General features: G+C 36.1%; 1 protein-coding gene across 2 annotated transcripts in view; it reads left to right on the forward strand.

Annotated features, from left to right (window-relative positions):
• Nucleotides 1–16,417, forward strand: part of ENPP1 (ectonucleotide pyrophosphatase/phosphodiesterase 1) — a 58,451-nt gene that overhangs the window by 33,036 nt on the left and 8,998 nt on the right. For both annotated transcript variants that reach the window (XR_007375290.1, XM_048936612.1), the window contains exons 8-19: nt 1,208–1,327; nt 2,409–2,518; nt 3,695–3,760; nt 4,062–4,134; nt 5,758–5,866; nt 7,265–7,396; nt 8,878–8,909; nt 9,898–10,025; nt 11,046–11,115; nt 12,688–12,775; nt 14,967–15,142; nt 15,694–15,745. Coding sequence is in view for 1 of the 2 variants with exons in the window: in XM_048936612.1 (XP_048792569.1) it covers nt 1,208–1,327; nt 2,409–2,518; nt 3,695–3,760; nt 4,062–4,134; nt 5,758–5,866; nt 7,265–7,396; nt 8,878–8,909; nt 9,898–10,025; nt 11,046–11,115; nt 12,688–12,775; nt 14,967–15,142; nt 15,694–15,745 (1,156 nt within the window). In the remaining variant the exon portion in view is untranslated. The remainder of the gene's footprint in view (nt 1–1,207; nt 1,328–2,408; nt 2,519–3,694; nt 3,761–4,061; nt 4,135–5,757; nt 5,867–7,264; nt 7,397–8,877; nt 8,910–9,897; nt 10,026–11,045; nt 11,116–12,687; nt 12,776–14,966; nt 15,143–15,693; nt 15,746–16,417) is intronic.

Raw genomic sequence — 16,417 nt, forward strand, 5'->3', positions numbered from 1 at the left:
TTTATTATCAAGTTGTCTCCAAGGCAACAGTGTTTTTTCTCTTGTGTGCATTGTTAAAATTATTAGATTTTGCCTAAAGAATGTGGAAGTATGTTTTTTATACTCTACAAAATTTGGATTAACAGTCATTACATAGCACTATGATTAAGTGGTTAGGTCTAATCTGATTAAGTAATTGAATTCTTCCAATACCAGCTGTAAGAGTTCCAATATGGGTGCAAAGTTATGTTGCTTTTCAACTCCTAATTTGTATTAATACTTCCACTAATTGAAGATCTCTCTTCAGTAAGAAGGCAGCCTTGTTCCACTTGTTTCAGGCATCTTGATCTGACCCAAAGATGAGTATGAAATGAAAGATTTGAACATTGCATTAATGTTCATTTTGTGATTGACAATACTCAAACCTGGATAGGGATGTCCCAGTCCTGGCCTAGTAAATTTCTCTACTTTCTGTGTGTAAAAAGAAAAAGAAGATTTTCAAGTTTGGATGTAGAGCTGGAATCCAGCAAAGCCTTCTTATTTTCATGATGTGAGAGCTAAAATTCAATTAAATACTTGAGGATCTGAGTCTTCTTTCTTCTCTTCCCAGTGTTTTGGACTCTCTTTTGATAAGTGAGCAGGAGCGACAGGAATGAGATTTTTAATTGTGTTTCCTCCCAAATATCCATGTTTGAATATGCAATTAGAGGCATTAATTGTGTTCTACAGCCACTTTAGAGTACCTCTAAATATAGTCTAGAGCTTTGTCTCAGCTGCCCATTATTGTAAAAATTAGCAGGCTATGATATTTATGAGGGCCCTAATGGTGTTGTTACTGCATCCTTTAATCTAAAAAGAAGTTCAGTCTGTATGAAAGCAGAGCAGTAAAACTCAAACTACCTAGCAGCTGATGACTCAGAGAACTTCTTTCACTGTTTACACGATTTTCCCTATTTGGACCTTTCAGCCATTAACAGATAATTTTCACTTGAAATACCTACTTTTTATCATTACTATATTTCTTATCTAACTGAGAAGCTGTGAAGAATTAAAATACAAGGCTTGGTTGCAATTAAAGGTATTGATTTTATATTTGGGAGTTGAATTACTGGAGGAATAAGGTTACATGTTTATTTGATTTGCATATTTGTCAAACAAGCAGCTGTTTGTGTAGGTACAAGGTTCTTTTTCTTTATTGCATTGCAACAAGGTTTAATCTCCTTTACAGGGACTGTATCCTGAATCTCATGGTATAATTGATAACAAGATGTATGACCTCAAAAGAAATGCATACTTTACCCTTAAAAGTAAGGAGAAATTTAATCCGGAGTGGTACCAAGGACAGCCTGTAAGTATTAGTGCACTGCTGAGAGCATACTGCAGTGTATTTTCATATTATTTAATGTCACTTGGTTACACAGTGATGTTGAAAGAGTACAGAGGGTACTTTCAAGTCAGCCAAGAAGGGTTACTCAGCATGGTTAGAAATTGCCATAGTAGAGCCACAGGAATAGGAATGAAACAGTGTAATAGATTTTGGTGAACTTCAGTGGAATTTTCCCCAAGGAGAAAATAGCTTAAAATAACTAACAAAGATACCAGATTTTGTTCTGTTCTCAATGTCAAGTGTGTCTACTGTTAATTCATCTAGGGAAATTGACAGGCCAGTTAGCTTTGGTAATAAGCAGTAGTGAAAGTTTGTATTCCACCCAAATTACTATTGAGTCTAAAGATACAGTTCTAAAGGAAAACCTTGTGGTTCAGTCATACTTCTATTGCAAATCTGCTGAGACTGCCATCAAAATGAAATGGTATGGGAAAGATTGGTTGAGTGCTAGCATGAAGAATAGGAAAGGAACAGATACAACCTTTTAGTAGTAGTGGGAGGATTGATTTTTTGAGGAGGAAAGAATACAGTTAGACTTTGCAGACCATGGAGAAGAAAATGGTGCATGAGTCAGATGGAAAAAAAACACTCAAAGAGAAAAAAAAAAACCCTGTATATCATAGAATCTGTAGTAAAATTGAGAGAGTAGGCCTAGCTGTTGTTCCTGTATTTCACAGTATGCATAGTTCCTTGAAACATTCCTGCTCCTTCTTGCTTACTGCACCGTTCTTGAGACATTTCTGCTTCGTAGTATTCAGCCATGGTTCTGCTGTTGTGTTCATGCTTCTAGCTGTGGGAGCTGATAGCTCCTGCTTCTGTCCTGGCTCCCCCTGGTGCATCAGCAAATGGGCTACAGGTGTTTGCAATAAGGCATCAAATGGGACAGTTTATTGGAGCTAAAGATAACAGTGATATACAAAATTGACTGTCTTGTGTGCTCTGCTTATTTTTTAGTTTTTCATCTTTCTGGAATGTGCAGAGGTGGTGGGAGTGGTTTGCAGTTGAGTGAAATCCACTAATGACAACAGTTATTCTCCTGCAGATTTGGCTAACAGCTATGTACCAAGGTCTAAAAGCTGGTACATTCTTCTGGCCTGGATCAGATGTAGCAGTTGATGGGACTTTTCCAGATCTGTATAAAGAATACAATAGGTATGTAAAATCTCATGTCTTGGATTAATATTTTACTTTAACTGCTGCAATGGGACTAATCCCAGGGAAAATATAGAAGTTTTCCTGCATTCCTTAACAGTTGTACGCAGTATGGAAGAAAAGTAAGCTCCAATTAATTCCTTTTCACTGTAGTGTAGATTATTTGTCTACCTGTTTTGTCATTCCTCAGCAAACATTTTACAGGAAAAGTAAGGAAAAACAGCTTTGAAAAAGTACTGGCTTTTTCATTTATTTTACTTTTCATTTATACAAGTCTTCTGTGTGTGTGTTTAGAAATACTCAATCTATATCTCTCATAACATCAATAGATCAGGCCCATGAAAACTAACACCTTACTGATAATTTTACCAAAGTAAAATTATTTTCATTGCAAATTTTCAAAATAGTTCACGTTAAACCAATGATACTTTATTCTGTGATTGGTCTTCATTGCAATTAATCATTTTCTGCCTAATGAAAATGCTACATAAATCTAGTTGTCATCATTTATGTAGTAATCTCAACTCTCTTCCAAGAAACCAGGCTTCTCATTTCTGTCTTGTACGATCATTCTGTCTTCCTACATCCTTAATGTAGCATGGAAATCCTGATTCTTGACTTAATATCAATACTTTTCTTTAGTGACTTGTATATGTTCAGTTAAACTTGTGATAGGTATCTGAATTATTAACTTTGTGAATGCCTTGTGCTATTGCAGGTCAACATGCTCATTGTTGGTCTATTTCAGAAATTGATATGATGATCTACTTTGTGACACAGTATGGGAACTTGTACTCAAACTGTATAAACATAAAATGCAAACCTAAGACTTTTTTGAGACTTAATACAGAAATGAAAACCTACGTGTGTCTTTGTAACTTTAAGTCAATTATTCTGTTTGCGAAATAAACTCAAGCAATACTGAGAGCTGAATGCTAAGCGCACTGCAGTCAGTGGGGAGAACATTGACTAAGCAAGCTTTAGAGCAGGTCATTGGCTCTTGAAGAATCCCAGAAAATTAGCACAGATAAACTTGCATTCTCTTATATATCCATTAATACCATCCCATTGAATACAAATTTCTCTTCAGAGGAACACTGATTTTGTAAAATGTGGGACTAAAATTTTATACATCTTGGAAATATATGTAGTTGATCTTCTGTTGTTTTGATATAGCTCAATCCCCTTTGAAGAAAGGGTGGTAACTGTTCTTCGCTGGCTGCAGTTACCTGAAGATGAAAGGTAGGTATACAATTGCAAGTTTTGTTCCAGTGGTTTTACAATGAAATACTTTGTAAATATGATTTCTGTTTTAAATAATGTTAAACATTACTCTGGCAATGTTAAAGTACTGTTAATGCAAGCCTGTTTTTATGAGTGAAACCTATTTTTACTGTTACATTTCTCTCTTTCCCTTTAATGTGTCCTGCCTCTGAATGATAGAGTTGTTTCTGATATTTTGTATCCACTGTTGAAATATAATCTCTTCAAGCCGTCTCAATGTGTATGGAAAATATTACATTTTTGGTACTGTTTGATTTAGACCACACTTTTACACTCTGTATTTAGAAGAACCAGATTCCTCAGGCCATAAGTTTGGACCAGTAAGCAGTGGAGTAAGTAATTTCTTTTTTTAATTTAAAGTTTTGATATGATTATATAATAAAGCTTTTATAAATTGTGTTTGATTAACTAAGACCACAGTCAGCATTCTTATTACAAAAAAAAATTTGTAAATAGATGGTTTGTCCGTAATTAACATTGATGCGTAACAAGTAATAAGCAGCCTATTTAGAAGGTCTAGCTTTAATGTTTATATATTTTTTTTCAATAACTTTAATCACCAAAGTGTGTTTGGATGTATTGTGTGTTGTTTTATCTGTCTGATACTAATTCTGAATGATGAATTTAGAAAAATAAAACAAACCAAAAAAATCCCCCAAAAAATCCAAACGCAACACAGCAACAGAAACACTACCTTGATTATATACTTTCACCTTGTCAAAAACAGAGGTTTTAGTGGTGATGGTCCAATTTTGGTGGATAAACATTCGTGTTATGATTTTCTACCAGTCTCTGTACGAAGGTTAAAAGAATATTAATCTTACCTCCCTGAGGTTAGAATTAATACCTTCTTGGGAGTGGTAATAAAAGGAAAGATATCACAGGCTGTAATATAGCTGTTGTATAAGTAAGAAGTCTTCAGGAATGATCAATGTTTCTGTTTCTAGGAGTGTTAAGTGGCTTTCTATTTTTACAAACTGAAGTGAAAAATGCAAAGGAAAAAGCTCTCAAAAATTCAAGAACTTTTTACTGAATGTTTATAAAGCTTGAGAATCTATCTAGATATCTAACCTCAGTAGTGACAATAGTAGAAAGCTCTTGATTTTTCAAGGGTAATTTCAAGGATAGTTGCCACCAAGGCTGTTCCAAATGGGAATTTTGAGGCAGATTGCTGCGGGCTTCGCTTCAGTCCTCTGGTGTTCTGCCACCAGCACTTGTGTTCTGAGGCATTCCTTGTAGTTGTTGGTTGTGCCCCTGGTAAATTGACAAACATCCTCAATTTCATACTCTAAAACTGATCTCACAGGCTGTAATCAGATTTTTTTCCAAATGTTTTTAACTGAGAGAACACATAAAAACATGTAGATTAGTCTTAGTACAGCGTGAGGGGCAGAAAAAATTGGAACCAAGAGCTGTAGGGATACAGCCAGTCTTCTGTAGATGGAGGTAGTTTTGAGTAGTGCAGATCCTAGGCAGTCTTCAGGCTCTTGTTCCATTTAGCATGATAGTTATACCTCTTGAGCCTGTTCTCAATAGACACAAAGAATATGCATATGAAGGATGCGATACTGAGAGAAGTGGAAATAGACAAGAAGCAAGTTTAATGAGGTATTGAGAATGCTTCACTCTCTTGTCCTTGAATTTCCTCCTTTACTTTGCACCTTTATATGTTCCTCCTTTATGTGCTCCCTGTAGTGAGTTTGAAGGTTGCTGCATAGTTGGCTAGTTGCCCTATGTCCCTCACCTATGTCTGAACTGCATCTCACCTTAAATGGAGAGATTTTTATTTATGTTTAGCACATACCTTTGAAGTTTAAATTTATTCCCTCTCTCTAGAAATGTGGAGTTCATTGTTTTTTTTAATTGTTACTTACTTATTGGCTTGGGGTTTGTTTGTTTTTTTTTTTTCTTCAGTTAAAATGTTTAAGATGACATGCCTATTTTTGTCCTTGCAGGTCATTTTGGCATTGCAGAGAGTAGATGCAATAGTTGGGATGCTGATGGATGGTCTCAAACAAATGAACTTGCACAAATGCCTGAACATTATTTTTATATCAGATCATGGTAAATTTGTTTTTATAAAATATGTCACAATTTTGAAAGGCTTTCATAAAGTAATATTCTGAATTTATTCTTGCGTGTTTCTGGTAATGTTAACATATAAAATATGTTTTATATTATGAAGATGGCATAAGAGACAATCAGTTTAGGTGGGAATTAGGCTATGAGTGTGAGGAAAAGAAGTGAAGAGCACAGGGAGGGCCACCTGGTAAGAGAAGTAAAAAAATGAATTGGAAAAAAACAGGTTTTGTTTTATTCTTTTAACTACACTATGCAATGGTCTACGAATTGCTGAAGAAGTAAAAATCAATGCCATGTATTCTTTTTAGTTATTAATTACCTTATCCATTATTAAAAAACAGTGAATAAGAAACTTGGATTTACTTCTGTAGTAGCTTTTCTATATTTAATTATTTCTATAATAAGAGCTAAAAAGTTGTATCTTTCACCATTCCATTTTTTCAACTGTGGCTGACAAATGAAAGTACGCTTTGATGCTGCATAGGACCAACTTGCAGAACTCACTGTCACTGGGAATGATCTAAGCCAAATATATATGCAGGTTTAAAATACATCTAACAAATAAATAGAGAATGAACCTGTCGAGCTATAATTCAATATGAGAGTTCAAATGCAGTATGCAACTTTATGACTTTTGGAAACTGCTAAGAAACAATGGGAGAAAGTTCAGTCTGTAGTTGATATGCTTACACATTATTTCTCCAAGCATCAGTTGAAACACAATTAGGTGGGATGTTGGACTAAGTGAATCACAGAATCATGGAATTATAGAATGGTTTAAGTTGGAAAGGATCTTAAAGCTCATCCAGTTCTAAATCCCACTGCTGTGGGCAAGGCTGTTGTCAACCAGCTCAGGCTGCCCAGGGCCCCATCCGTGCTGGCCTTGAACACCTCCAGGGATGGGGCACCCACAGCTTCTTTGGGCAGCCTGTGCCACTGCCTCACCACTCCCTGAGTAAAAACTTTCTTCCTTATATCTAATCTAAATTTCTCCTCTTCTAGTTTAAAGCCCCTTGTTCTGTCAGTAGTTGGTCTCATCATTACCACTGTTCTTAGACACATGTGATTTCTTTCCCTTTGAGAAAATTTGTCCAGTCAAATTTACTCAGTTGGAGTGACTTTCTGGGCTGAAGAAGTGGCTATATATGTGCATAAATATATGTACGTGTGATGTTTTACACTTCCTTATGTACAAGTGTATTGTGGTATCCTTGGATCATGTGTCTTGGTATTGCTGATTTAAGGAAAAAAAAAAAAAAAGGCCTGAGATATTACATATGTGGTTTCTACAGCTTAAATTTTATGTCTTATATCTCTCATCAGTAAGAACACTCCACGTTGATATTCTCATTTTTAAATGAAATGTACTTCCTTGTGCAGGGATGGAAGCAGGGAGTTGCAGAAAAACAGCATATCTGAACAGCTATCTGGACAACATTCAAGATTTCATATTAGTGCCTGGGCCTGCAGCTCGCCTTCGACCTAATAATGTTCCAGATGAGTATTTCTCTTGTATGTAGTTGTTAAACTCATTTTTATTACTTGGTTATACACTTTAGTGCTTTCTGAATACAAACTTAAGATTCACATAATACACTGGTAAACCTGAGTGAAGCTCAGCTGGGGACAACCTGAGTAATAATGAAAGAAAAATACTGAGTGGTGCACACATGCTTTTAAAGAGCATTTTGCTTTGTAGGGCCAAAAGTGTGTGTAAAACCTACAAATTCCTTTTGCATGCGAACAACTACAAGTGTTCATGCTATATGAAAGACATTCCTTTGAATCAGATCTCAAGATAGCTTCCTAATCCTCCATCGTATCTCACCTTATTTAGTGATTTACCAGTATAAACGTGTATAAACGTATAATATGCTTTATTTTTGATTTAAAGTAATTTTTTTTTTTTTTTGTATTTTACATATTATTTTATAATGAAAAAATGGGTTTTCTCCTAATGTCCTGTCAACAGATCAGCAGAGTAAACTGTAAAAGAAGATAATCCCCTTCAGTAAAAATCAATGAATACTTACAAATTTTTAACTTTATTATGCAGTCACACTGCAGAGGAACACTTGATATCTGCAGGGTTTGACTGTTTTTAATGTAGAACATGAGTGTTTCCTTCATGTTTCATATCTCTTTCAGAGAAGACATGCTTTTTCCATTGTTCTCCAAGCTCATTAAAACTTGTATGCATTAACACCAGTAACTTTTATTTCTCTTTATGTCATTTCTTGGTGCTATTCTAAACAACTTTAAATGTTTCCTTGGAGAATGTGGGAGTCAACTGCACTTCCAGATTCTGTCTGGATAAACAAGCTCAGGAGGAAGAAAAGCAGAGCATCTTCTGTTATTGATACATGTACTGTCTTCCTGAAGTAACATAGCTGTGTTTGTAGCACTGCACGTATCTTTGCAGGAACTATTAATGGTTCCTTGCAAACGCGATCCTTTATGTACTTCAGTCAAGCATTGAATATCAGACTTAGGGCAGAGTAACTGTGTGAAATGTTAATGTTCCTCTGTTACACAAAATGTCAAGCTAAATGATGTAATGTCCCCTTTTGGCTTCAATCTAAGAATCTGAATCTTGGCTAACTTTACTTGGCTTTTCTTGCTAAGGATGTTTGCCAGACAAGACTGCAGTCCTTACTGTTTTATTTGTTTCTTTTTTTCCTTAGTTTTATTAGCAAGCAGAAAAATTCTAGCTTAATTAGTACAGCACTTAGCTGCCTTTTTTGTGGGAGCATACTTCTTTGATTACTTTTCTGATGTAGCTAATATTGTTTAAAAATGTAAAGCTGTAAGTAAGCAAGGGAGGTGAACTAAAATTTCATAGAAGCAATAGTTTGATTGTTTTGCTACAGATAGCTTTTGTTCTGGAAAATTTTTGAAATTGAAGGTAATTAAATTACGTAAGGAAGATGCTTTCATTTTACATCTGATCTTTTTTAACTTAGGTGACTAATTCTTACATATGATTCTTCCAGTTAATTATGAAGGCATTGTCAGAAACCTCACAGTAAGTATTGTCTTATCTGCTGCTCTAGCTTTATTTCTACTAGGCATTTTGTAGCATCAACTATTTTCTAGGCTGCTAAAATGACATCAGGACTTTGAGTCAGTGACTTTCTACATTCTATAAAGTTAACAACATAAAAGTAATTCCATGTAGGAGAAGGCCAAAGTTTATTAGGGTATCATATGGCTGTATCTGGTTGTGTATTAACTAAGGTTTTGTTTTCATTTGTTTTCACTAACTCTTACCTAATGCTATAATCACGTTGCTCTTCAGAACTTGTGCTTCTGGACCACACTGGCTGAAGGCCACAATAATGTAAATCTTAACTCCATTTCCTGGATGAGCATAAGATTAGCTTGCTCACACCTATTTGATAAACAGCTTTTAGTTGGGTAGTGATATCTTTTTGTCAATTCCAGCTTGAACTTTGCTATTCCTGATTCTGTTCTCATGCCTGCACCATAACCTGTTGTTAGCTTCTCAGTTGTGCTGACACTGCTGTCAGTGAGAGCTAAGCTGTTTGTATAGGTGAATTCAAAGTTCTACTGTTTCAGTCATGTTGTTCTTAACAATGAATGGATCCTAAGCTGTCAGAATAAAATGACTGTCCTGATTTGAGTATCTGTGACTCTAATATTACAGAAATATAGAATTATTTTACTGGATACGCTCCTACCGCTTGAAAGTATCATAATGTCTCAGTGTACAGTTTGGTTCTGTACAATTGTAGGCTGTAAGTAAAAAAATAACAAGAGTAAATGATATTAATAATCCCATATAAATATTCTTTTAATAACTGTTGATTGCAAAACCAGTTCGTATTTGCTATATATTTATTAATATTTATGTGTCCTGTTACTCCAAACATGATGTAGTCCCATTGTTCTTAGAAGAAACTATTGCAGACCCTTTGTGAGAGAAGTGCTAAGAACTCTGCATGAAATTGTGATTGAATGTGCATTTTATATTTTAATTTTAAATATTTCAGTGCATAGAACCAAATCAGCCTTTCAAAGCTTATATGAAACAGTTTCTACCCAAGCGTTTCCATTATGCCAATAATGACCGGATTGAACCACTGCACTTTTATTTAAATTCCCAGTGGCAACTAGCTAGGTAAGTTACAGTTTTATGTACTTGATTATACAGCAAAGATATCATTGTTTTCTCGTAGTCTTTGACTTCCAGGTGTATAGAGTTAAATGATAGCTATTGGAGCCTGGAATTCTTGTTTGTCTAAGCAAAGAGATGTTGCAAAGAGAAGCCAAGCTTTTTCAGGTGAGTTTGTGCTCACCTGAGGAGGCTCAATTCTAATCTCACAGCTATGGATACTCTCCAGACTGAGTATGCTGGTAGTGCAAATGCTAAATCACGTATGTTAGAAACTAAGGTCCCCCCTGTCTCATGAACATCTTGCCATGCTTTAGGAATTTCCAAAGTGAGTCCTGGTAAGCATGTGTATAACTGCTGTTGTTGAAGCAGTCATGTGAATGAGCCATGCTGAACTTACTGAACATACTGTTATCAGTGATTACATTACATATTCTGACCACTGAACTTAACAGTTCCCATAATAATGACATCTGCTGTAACGACGCAGTTTTAAACACCTCTGTGATACTGAAAGCCCAAGTATTCACTAAGTCCTGTTGCTTAACAATTGTTGCATAACAATGAAATGTGTACAAGTCTTGCAAATCAGGTTTGAGTTTCTGAAAATAAACACCTTTCAATAATGTATGTGGAACAAACATATGTTTGAGACTTGTTTTTACTAGACTACAAGATGCCCAACTGAATCCTCTGAAGTACATAACTATTTATTTTGTGTATTATCAAGTTCTTTTACTCAAATGCCAGTAAAGTGATGATTTCTTAGCCTGAGAACAAATATTTTCTTCACGTGTCATCTGATTTTTGATTTTGAGTGACTCTAAGACAGACCTTTATGAATTCCAGAGGAGTAATATTTGTGGAGGATTCAAAAGGCATTTTTCCTAGACCTTGAAGACTTTCTGTTCCCTGTGGAAAACCTCTAAAATCTTTAAATAGCAAGTAAACAGTGCATCACTGAATGCTTTTTAGGCTGATGAAGTTTGTAAAGTGTGAGTTATGTAAATTGTGAATTTTTAATAGGAAACCGCTTGAGATTAAAAGTTGCACAGGTGGATTCCATGGCTCAGATAATCGTTTCCCAAGTATGCAGGTAAGGTTTGAAAACTTATATTGGCTTTTATTTTCAGCATCTTCTGATTATGAATGTTGTGGTTGCTGAGGCTTGAGATTTATTTATTGTTGAGATCTGGCGCTATTCAGTCCATGCCGCAGAGATTCAACTTCTGCTGATGAGAATATAAATATGTGCCCTTTTTTTGTTGTTGTTGTAACATTAAAAACAGGAAAAGAGAACTTATCTTTTCAAATTTTCAAATATAGGAATCATAAAATACAAGAGAATTCAAATTGGAAGGGATCTCAGGAGGTCTCAGTCCTATCTGCAACTCAAAGCAGAGTCAGCTGTGAGATGAGACAAGATTACTCAGGATTTCGTGCAATTGAATCTTGAAAACTCTCGAGTACAGTGACTGCACAACCTCTGTAGGCAGCTCTTTCCACTGCCTTACTGCTCTTTTGTCCTTATGGTATAAATGGGTTACCAATACTCAGACTGAAACTTTCTTGTTTCAAGTTATGCCTATTGTCCCTCTGCATCCCACCATGTAGCACTGAGGAACATGACCCTTAACAGCATCCTTTAGCCAGTCAAGTCTGGTCTCTACTCACCTACAGATTTTGGTAGCAACCACTGTGGAGTGACAGCCTGTCTAATGCTTACATCTCAGAAAAAGAACAAGAAAAGAAAAAAGCCTGTTTTTTCCACATAGCTATGAAATCTGAGACAATTGAATTGTTTGCAAAGAGCACTGAGATGTGTTGAATGCAAAGCATGCATCCTTGTTTAATATCTGTGCAGCACAAATGGATGCAAGCTTTACTTAAAAAAAAGCTGAATATCTGAAGGTAAGTTTAAAAACAATCTTATCATAAGTTGAGTGTAAGCATTTGCTGCCCTCACCCCCTTGTTTTTCCTGCTGCAGCAAACCCTGCTCTATGCTAGTGTTAACTTTGTGTTGCTGCGGAGTTAAGTAGGTCAGGGAACTGAATCAAATGAAAAAGAGCCAGGAAGAAAAAATATTAAGTGTTTTGAGCTGGCTGAGTTCCTGGATTGGGTTCACTGTTTGGCTACACAATTGCTTGTGCCAGCCCAATTCAGGAAGTGGTGCAAGAAGAAGTGATAGAAGTCTTGGATCTTGCAATTGCTTCATCCATTTAAAATGTTACTACCAACAGATGTTTTTACAGCCTTAAATTAAAAGCTCCCAGTTTGTTTACAAGGCATGCAAAGTGATGGTTATTTTGGCTCAACTTTTCCATTAAGTCATTTAAGTCATTTGAGAGAATGATGTTCTTCAAAAGCAGAGGGAAGCAAAGAACTTCATAAATGGCTGAAGGCGTCTTTTAAAGGCAGCAGTGAGACAGAACTGGGTTTCCTAATACTTATTGACTACTTCTTAAAATTATTCCTACATCTTTTCAAATATCTGATTATGTGTATTTTACTGGAAAAATATTTACTTTTTTAAGAAAAGCTTGCTTTTAACTTGACCTGTGCTGTGTTGCTAAGGATAGGTTCCTAGAAAAAAAAAATTGGGATGTGAAAATATTTTCAGTTTCTGCCTGTCTTTAAGAGACATCCCCTTTTCTCTGTGAACCCTAGGCTATCTTTATTGGTTTTGGACCAGGATTCAAATTTCAGACTCAAGTTGATCCATTTGAAAACATTGAAGTATATAATTTAATGTGTGGTAAGTACAGTTGATGGGGGTCTTCTTTGTTTGTTAAAAACAAAATCTTCTGGGTGTCATAAATCTTTTGATAATGAACTTTTAAATGTCCTTAGAAAATTATCTTTAAGACTTTCTGCCAATTTTCACTAGTACCTGAGAAAGGCTCAGCTTCTAAAGGACTAATTGCTATTGAGGCTGTGCTGTTCAGGCCGCCTGTATCTGTGTTTTCCACCAGTCACTGTGAGTGTTCCTCTGACCTGCTCCAAAGCTGACATTTTGACTCACTACTATTAAAACTACCTACACTACCTTCCTCCTGCCAAAAACACACCCTGCCTTTCTTTCTCCTGTTTAACCAGAGGCTTACTTCAATAATGAAACCTTATTCTGGCAGAGCAGAAATAATTACTGTAGTATGAGAATGGAGGTATGGGTTCAGCTGCCAGGCTACTCATTTCTAGGAAGTCAGAGTCATGCTCTGCTGCCCCATCCAGTTTTTCATACACTTGAACAATCCTTGTACGTTCTACTACGTGTATTCTTATTTGTTATTTTCCTTTATCATATTTTCAATCTTTTATTGCCTTGATTTAGATAGGTTTTCAATTTAGTTAACTGAAATTGAAATTGATTGATACAGTACACTTTCTTGATTCATATAATAAGCCTTCTCCCAAATTCGTTGATGCCTGTCATTCAATTTATGTACTGGGGGTTTGGATGTTTCCCCATCCATTCTCATTCTCTAGTGTCACAGCTGTTTTTTCATCTTTCAATGAATGGTAACTATCTCAATTAGCCTACAGTCCCATGACTTCAGAGTCTCACTCTAAAGCTAGTCATCTCTTTAGCTGCAGAACTGCTGTGGTTAGGTTCCCCATTTCTCTATGATTTTTCACTGCACCAGAGAAGGGGGGTTCATTTCAGAATATCAGACACCTTGCTGCCCTCCTTTTTTTCACCCTTTCAAATACAATGTTACTGTTACTTTCTGCGTCCCTTCTTTGTCCTCTCTTTCATGATTTCTCCAGAAATCCATTGCTGTTTTTTTCTGCCGAGTTCACTTATTCCCCTGGAGGTCTTCACCTGTTTCCATTATCTCCTGCCTCCTTCTCTCTCTTACCAGGATCCATGCTTGCTCTAACACCTGCTTCTGTGAGAGACAATTTGTTACCAAAGGGTTTGATCCAGAAAGCACTTAACGGGAGCACTGCACATGCTTGAGATCAGTGACAATGATCAGGTATACCATATTTAAGCCATGTGTTTAAATTCTTTGCTGGAATAGGAAACAGGCTACTGTCAGAAAGTATGCATCTCACACCCTTGTGTGCTTTGATGTCTTTTCATGTTGTAGTTGATTTCTTTGAACCTTGTTCTAATGCTCCCCCATTCCCTTCCGTATATGCTGTGTGGCAGTCTTTACTGACATCTCATAGAAGCAAGTTCAGTGGCAGATCAGATTTCTTATATTCACTCATCGATGTCCAGATTTCTTCCATCCTGTATAGAAGGAATTAGAAGCCAGCACCTTTACTTTTAGATAGAAAATGATGAAATGAGGCAACTTACTAAAACTTTTCCTTGCCCATGGCCTTAGGTACCTTCTGGACTGCAGAAAGGCATGTTCTTTCAGTCTGGTCCCTGAGATTTTTCTTGAAATACTCTGACTGCACCTTCTTCCAAGGGCAGCCAAAGAGAAATACTGTTTGCATTTGTGCAGCATGTCAGCACTTAAAGCATAAACATCAGATATGTACAACTGATTGTCTCGTCTGAATGAAGGAATTTCACCTCATGTTTTCTGAAGAGTTCAAACTGCTAGACTTCACAGAATTGCAGTACAGCTTGGGTTGCAAGGGATCTAGCCTGATCCCAGTGTGTGGCAACCCTGACCATGGCAGAAGGTTGGAACTTTAAGGTCCCTTCCACCCCAAGCATTCAGTGATTCTGTGTATGTGTTATATGATTTTTTTGTGCTTATTCTGTACCTCCTTGCAAGCAGACTAATTCCATCCTGAGCCCTACCTGAGAATATATATATATTGTCTTTTAAAGTGCTTACATTGTTTTTCCTTTCAGTTGTTCTGAATAGCAAGCAGTGCAGGATTATTTCATTATTATCTTGTAATCAACCATAATTGCTATCACAACACAAGCAGCAATGTATTATAGTGTGTTTTGTCCTGTGACTTGAATTCTTTCATAGACTTGCTTGATTTGAAGCCAGCCCCAAACAATGGAACCCATGGATGCCTAAATAATCTCTTAAGGAATCCTGTTTACACCCCTCACCATCCCAAAGAAACAAGCCATCCTTCTGAATGCTCTTTTGTGGGACAAAGAACCTTTCCAGTGAGCCTTGGCTGCTCCTGCAGGATAGCAGTACGTACCGAAATGGTTGGAGTCATCGAGGCATTTGTCTCTGTTGTATTCAGAGTGAGACTCTGGATTCTCTAGTATAAATATTTATCTCGTAGTTTTGCTTCCTGTTTTTTTTTTTTTTTTTTGTTTTTTATCCGGTCTCAAAATCATGTCTTGCCTGGAGTTAGAGAGCCTATATTTGCATGTTCATTTTTTGAGGTTTCCTAAGTAAAGCAACATTCAGCTCTAAAGAGTGTGGAAAACACTGCAGAAGCAAACTTTGATGGGAAAAGCATTTAGTTATTACTTGGTTCACTTTACTATGTTGAAATTTCCTTTCTGTGACTATGCTGTATGCTTGGGATTGATTTTCAAAGATGTTGATACACTTGTGGCAAAAACAGTGTGTTTCTGCAGTTCTCCGTAGCTCCTCTGCAGTCCCTGTCTGTGAGTTTTGTACAGGGTTAACTTGCAAGTCAGATGTGTTACATTTATTATTGTAAGTAGTGGAATATAAATTGCTTTGTGAAACACATAGTAAAAAAATCAATGTTTTTGCTTTATAATTACAGGGCTTGCCAGTAAGAGATTTTCATCAGCGTTTAAATCTTACTGAAACAGAAGGTAAGACATTTAGCTTGTAAAAGAGAATGAAAATATAAAGGCGAGGATAATTAAAAATGTAAAATATTTGATATCTAAACTTCTGAACAAATATCAAGTATGTAGTTAAAAACTCTTTGAATTACTCTTTGGGGTTACAACTCTGTCATGTATATGTAGGATTCAGATACAATCTTACTGAACTGTTCTGGAGTACATGTGTAGCTGTGTATATGTTTCTTTATGGTGCATGTTATTATCTGAAATATTTGAACTTTCCAACACTGAAATAATGAGCCCTTCAGAATGAGAAGCAAAAGTGGTGAATGGATAACTATGTGATAAGTAATCCCTGTAAATATTGATGTCATGTTGGCAACATCTAAAGAAGTACAGAATATTTTACATGATCTGGTTATCACTTGGTTTTAAATCATTTTTTGCTGTGCTAATACTGTATTTCAGTTCTGTGGGCACACTTGTGCCAAATTTGAGCTGCAGTTTGCAAGGCCATATATGTATTTATAACTTGTAAAGCAAAACACATTAATTAAATAATGGAAAACAAGTTGGAATCTAGCCCTTCATGCTAATACCTTAATAAATGGAGTCATAGCAGTTAGATGGTCGGAAAGGAAAATAAGTTGATAGAAACCTTGCTGGGTGTTTGTTCATGGAACCTTGTTTCTTAAG

Source organism: Lagopus muta, chromosome 2 (assembly GCF_023343835.1).
Source record: "Lagopus muta isolate bLagMut1 chromosome 2, bLagMut1 primary, whole genome shotgun sequence".
Classification (NCBI taxonomy): domain Eukaryota; kingdom Metazoa; phylum Chordata; class Aves; order Galliformes; family Phasianidae; genus Lagopus; species Lagopus muta.